Source organism: Triticum dicoccoides, chromosome 3A (genome assembly GCF_002162155.2).
Source record: "Triticum dicoccoides isolate Atlit2015 ecotype Zavitan chromosome 3A, WEW_v2.0, whole genome shotgun sequence".
NCBI classification, from domain to species: Eukaryota; Viridiplantae; Streptophyta; class Magnoliopsida; order Poales; family Poaceae; genus Triticum; species Triticum dicoccoides.
Genome location: NC_041384.1, coordinates 565,435,689 through 565,441,585, shown reverse-complemented (window position 1 = coordinate 565,441,585; position 5,897 = coordinate 565,435,689). Strand labels below are relative to the sequence as shown.

At 52.7% G+C, this 5,897-nt stretch overlaps 1 protein-coding gene across 1 annotated transcript; it reads left to right on the top strand.

Moving 5' to 3' along the window:
• Positions 1-610: 610 nt before the first annotated feature.
• Positions 611-1,957, top strand: LOC119269207 (serine/arginine repetitive matrix protein 1-like). The gene has a single exon (XM_037550998.1). The coding sequence runs from the start codon at positions 865-867 to the stop codon at positions 1,672-1,674; it is 810 nt and encodes a 269-aa protein (XP_037406895.1). The 5' UTR covers positions 611-864; the 3' UTR covers positions 1,675-1,957.
• The last annotated feature ends 3,940 nt before the right edge of the window (positions 1,958-5,897 follow it).

Below are 5,897 nucleotides of genomic sequence, written 5' to 3'. Positions count from 1 at the left end.
GCAACAGTGACGTGCGGCCGGCGGGACCCACGCCCCGCGAACCTGGGCACCCAACGGGCCCTGCTGCCGGCTCCAAACGATGACACCAGGGCCCCGCGTCCCATGTAACTTTATCTTTGTAACCCTGTGGAGGTGGGGGGAGTCTATAAGACCACACAGGAGCCCTCCATGCAGGGGGGTGGATAAATCGCAACGCACACACGAACTCACACGAGAGGCAAGAATGGAGAGCTAGCTTATTCTTCCTCCTTCACCAAACAACTCCAAGAGCACTATTGTAGTCCTTGTGCATACCATCCCATTTCGGCAGGACCCGAACCAGGGTAAGTCTTGTGTCTCACACTCGCGCATGCCAACCTCGCCGGTACTCACCGGCATCCTCACGCAGCCCCATGTTTAGCCATCTCATGCCATCTGCCAGGATTTCACCATGACAATGCGTCCGTGCACAGCCGCAAACATATACGGGCTCAGATATGCCACACTGTGTACCCTCGCACACATGTTTATACGTGACTTTCTATGCAAAATGGGCTTTATGTAGATATAAAAATGACGTGCTAACATTTTGTATGTTTTGTAAGGCGTCGTATCAATCAAGATCGGCTTTACGCGCGGTATTTTATGAGCCGACACCGTCAAGATTGCCACTTCCGGCTTCACCACTACTCGTACACCGTAGAGAAATTCAGTCCCCACTCCCCCAGATCCTCGAAGTAGTACCCCGCAGCGAACGAAGCCTTTACAAACCCAACCACCAGCACTACACACTACCCGCGGCACTGCCACTAACTGATTTCAACCGCCACATCGACCGCCGGAGGCCGGAGACGGCCGCCCAGTGAGCCGGCGGCAGCTGGAGAGATGGGCTGCTGCTTCAGCAAGAAGCGCATGAAGCATCCAGACGGCTCTGCTGCCGTCCCTCGCCGCTACAAGCCGGAGGACCGCGACCCCCCGCCCCCACCGTCTCCGGAGGAGGAGAAGGTCAAGGAGGTGCTCTCGGAGACGCCGAGCACTAAGGTGGCGGCCGAGCCTAAGCCCGTCGCCAGTGTAGTGGCTGTGGAGGAGCAAGAAGTGCTGAAGGTGAAGGCTAGTGTCGAGCCCGTCCCCGCGGTGAGCGATCTCGGGAGCTGCCTGTCCATGGCCACCGACGAGAGGTCCGAGGTGGCGTCCGAGTCGTCCGTCGCGACCAGCTCGCTGGCGGGGCCGGACCGGTTGCCGGGGAAGCCGGCCAGGAAGCGCGCTGTCTCCGGCGAGCTGGGGCTAGTCCGGCGCGACCGCGCTGTCACCGCCGCCTATGGCGTCCGGTCCCGCAGCTGTCGGGGCTCGCCGTCCCCTCCTCCGCGGCGGGAGCCACGGGATCGCTCCGTGCGGAGGTCGCCGTCGCCCGCGGCGAAGCGGGCGTCGCCGGAGCAGCATCGGGCCGCGAGCCCGGTCGAGTCCCTGCAGCGAAAGCCGCCCGTCCCGAGCAGGCCGTGCAGCCGCGCCTCGCCGCGGCGGGCTCGGGAGGCCCCTCCACCGCCGCAGCCGGAAGAGGACGCCGTCACCACGGCAGGCGAGGAAAGCGTCGCGGAGCCCAGTGCCGGTGCCGACGGCCAAGGCGACGGCGACGGCGAGGGAAAGGAGTCGCTGGAGAACCCGCTGGTGTCCATGGAGTGCTTCATCTTCCTCTGATGCTGGTCCGATTTCCCGCTATCCTCCTTCGAATGTCTCCACTAATCCCTGTTTAGGTGTGGCGTGCTGATTAACCTGGGCTAGCAGCAGTAAAAAAGTGTAGCAGGTTCGCGGTGATGTAACGCTGCCGCCATCTTCCCGCGAAATGCTGGTGGCTTTTGGCTTACGCGTTGGGTCTTGTGTGGGGTCGTCTTCTTTGGCTCTTGTGGGTGATCCTCGTTGTATTTTGCCGAGCTGTTTAACTAAAATTCTTCAAGCCTTGCTTCTGAGTGCTATACTGCCATTTCCTTTGGGTTGCTAGAGCCTCATCTTTAATCAGTTCTTAAGGAAGTAGGCAAGTTGGAAGAAGATTAGGTTGTGTTGGTGACCCATACTGCCTCGAACATTGCAAATCGCACTTTGGTAGTGGTCCAGTGCTCAGTTCTGAACCTGAGATGACCTCGGTTGTTGAATAAGTGCGTCAGGCATGAGAGGTCAGACATCGGATGCTTTCATCAGTGCTGCCCCACCACGCCACGCCATGCCACGGTGTGGTGCCATCGAATCGAACGAGCAATGTCTCAGGAACATCCACGCAGCTTTCTGATCTAATCAGAAAGAATCAGATCCGCAAAGCGCCCATTAACCTAGGCAAAAAACAGATCTCCGCATTGCATTGCATCCGATGCCCCCGCCGGTGTTAAAAAACAAATCATCTCTCCACGCGCGCTGTGAGAGATCACGAGATCCCGCCTTGTTTTCTTCCGCTGCGCCGCGCGTCCACTGGCTGGCCATTTTGGCTTGCAAGTAAAGAAGACCAGCAGAATTGACGTGTCGGCGCAGGCTCGCCTCTCGCCCTTGGCTTCTCCGCTGGCTGGCGCTGCGCTCTGTGTCTCTGCTGCGCACTGTTTGACCACGTGCCTGCGGCCGTCAGCCACGGCTGCGTTGGACTGTTGGTTCGCGCCTCGGCGTCCAGCTGCAGTGCTTCGGTCGATCCGCGCCAAAGGCCGCATCGTGCTCATTGACCAGTTTCTCCTGCTGTCTCCAGGCCCACGGGAATTCCTCGTGCGAATCAGATCGTCATGTTTGCGCAGAGGAACGGCGGGCAGATTTCTGGCACCCACCTTTGCCATACCAGCGGCGAACAGGGTGGGCCGTGATCGCTGGTGAGGACTAGGGACCAGCGCCGTCTTAGCGGCAGCTTTGCTTTGCAATCCATGGCTATGCTGTAGAAGTGCTGCGAAGCCGGTACACGGAACAGATGATTCGTGTCGGGCAATGGGTAAAGCTGCCGCCCTGGTGATTAGTTAGAGCAACAACAGTTTCTCTATCTCGGAAATATCCGCCGTTTTGCATGAAGATGAACAAAAAAACCTCTCCAACAGTTTACGTGAACTGACTTTATCTTTAGGCCTTATATACTCTTTTTTTGCGGGAATTTAGATCTTATATGCAATGCTGTTTAAAAAACAAATCAATTTTTCTTATGCACCGATGCTTGTTTGTAGATGGTATATGCTTAATTATGCATATCTGCTATAAAGATAAGCATTGGTGCTAGAGAGATACTCAGCTTATTTTACTAAGCATCTTGAATTGTACAAGGCCTTAGAGGATCCCATAAAAGATGCCTCTTCTCCCTTCAGATTTATGGGAAGATGTCCTTTCTGTATTTTTTGGCGAGATTGTAGCCGACCGAAACTTCCGCGCGCGGCCCGCCAAAAAGCCGCCGCCCCGCTAGAACCTCGTCGAGCCGTCGCCATGTCGCCACGCCAGGCCGCCGCCCCGCTAGAACCTCGTCGAGTCGTCGCCATGTCGCCACGCCGGGCCGCAGCCCCTCTCCGGCGGCCGCCGTGCGCCCATCTTGCCGCCTGCTGGAGGACCTCACACCGCCACCGCCTGCCGATAGCCTTCACGCGTGTCACTGACCAGCGGGCCCTGGTCCATTTTGGTAGTTTTGTTAAATGAAAAATGAAATAAAAATAGATTTAGGAAAAGTAGTTCATGGGATTGACACAATTTATTTTCAGACAACTTCCCCTAAAGGTTATGGGAAGCGAAAAGAACTAGTTTTATGAAAAGATTTTTAGAGTTGTTCTTAACGTTGGCTGGCAGGGTAGATTTTAGCTAAGAACATGGTGCAAGAGTCATTGAAAGGACTCGATTGCCCCGATAATTAATATTATGATAAAAGATGAGATAATAACACTCTACCATAGTTGTCATATGCTTCTATATCATTAGAAAAAAATGTTCTTCAAAATAAGGGTGGTAAAACCATGGACATTGTTTTCAAGCGCGCTCCAAACCTAACCGCCCGCGTGGAGGAAAGTCTTATATCTCTCTTTCTACATCGGCTCTCATGCCTCTTTCTCTCTCTTCGTCTTTCTGTCAATAGCGAAGACGTCTGTATCACTCTTGGAACCGCTTATCTCACAAGTTCAACATTCACATCAAAAAGACCCTACTCGCTAGCCCTCCTCGGTAGCCCGCGCCGCTGGTCACTCTGGCCACGGCGGCCACCCACCGGCCCCGGCTTCCCTCCCTCCCCCCAACCATCCTACTCCCCCGGCATCCCTCCCACTGGCAACCTTTCCCACCGGCCCCTGTTGACCTCATCATGTCACTGTCAGATCTCAACTTCACCAAGGGACACTCCTTCGAGGAAGAGATATGGAAGAAGTGGGGAGTGCGCACCAATTCTAGAGAGGATCGGGAGCATGAGGAGTTCATCTTGGTGGAGAAATTCACTCGATCCAAGATCCACCTCACAGGAGAATCAATGAGTACAATTCTCTTGTCTTGTTTTGGAGGACGTGCATCGCTTTTCAAAGTCGAGCAGCTACATCATTTGTCCTTCAAGTTTTCGCTCTCATCCCAAGAAGTGGGTTTCACCATCATAAATGGAGGCAACATCTCTGTGCCAGAATTCAATCTCAACCTCTTTCTCTGGGGCGATGGAGGCCCCAATTCCTCTTATGAACTTGACTTATACCTCCAAGAGAAGGAGGACGAATGGACCCATGTCTTCCGCAAACATCCTAGAAAATCCTATGCTCAAGCGATTACTATTCCTATCCATTTCTATTCGCGCGTGATGCCTAATCCACCCAACAAACCAAATCGAGCAGTCCATCCTTAGCGGCTAACCAGGGGCATGATCATAGCTGCATGCAATCAACTGTGGTCAATCCCGGGGCGGTTTCTAGTCGGTTTCAAATCTCCCATGATCACGCACCGGCCCGCTCACCGACCAGACCCAACGCGGAGCCTTTCTGCATTCAGTGTCTCCTAAGGGACCACTACATGCCCGAATGCACGGATATGATCAAGTGCAGATCATGCAAGAGATGGGGCCATATCGATAAAGACTGCTACAGCAGACTGGGCATGATCCACACCAAACCCAACATAGAGCCCAACATCCTACCTGGCAATCACTGATGGCTCGTGTCTGTGTCTGTTTTTCCACGAAGAGGAAGGGATGATGCAGCCCAGCTACGGTAGGTATTTCCCTCAGTGATGAAACCAAGGTTGTCAAACCAGTAGGAGAACCAAACAACACTATATAAACGGTACCTACACACAAAGAACAAATACTTGCAACCCGACGCGTAAGAGGGGTTATCAATCCCTCCCGGGTAAAAGATAGATAATTTTGTGGTAGATTGGATAAATGGCTCTCGATAAAATGTGAAATAAAATAAGTAATAAAAAGGTGCATCAAGGTATTTTTGGGTTTTTGGAATAATAGATCTGAAAATAAAAGCAAATAAAAATAGATCTCAAAGCAAATATGATAAAGAATAGACCCGGGGGGTCGTAGATTTCACTAGTGGCTTCTCTCAAGAAAATAGCACTCGGTGGGTAAACAAATTACTGTTGGCAATTGGTAGAACCTCAAATAATTATGACGATATCCAGACAATGATCATTATATAGGCATCACGTCCAAGATTAGTAGACCGACTCCTGCCTGCATCTACTGCTATTACTCCACACACCGACCGCTATCCAGCATGCATCTAGTGTATTAAGTTCATGGAGAAACGGAGTAATGCAATAAGAACGATGACATGATGTAGACAAGATCTATTCATGTAGGAATAGCCCCCATCTTGTTATCCTTAATAGCAATGATACATACGTGTCTTGCTGCCCCTTTTGTCACCGGGAAAGAACACCGTACGATCGAGCCCATCACAAAGCACCTCTTCCCATGGCTAGAAAAATTGATCTAGTCG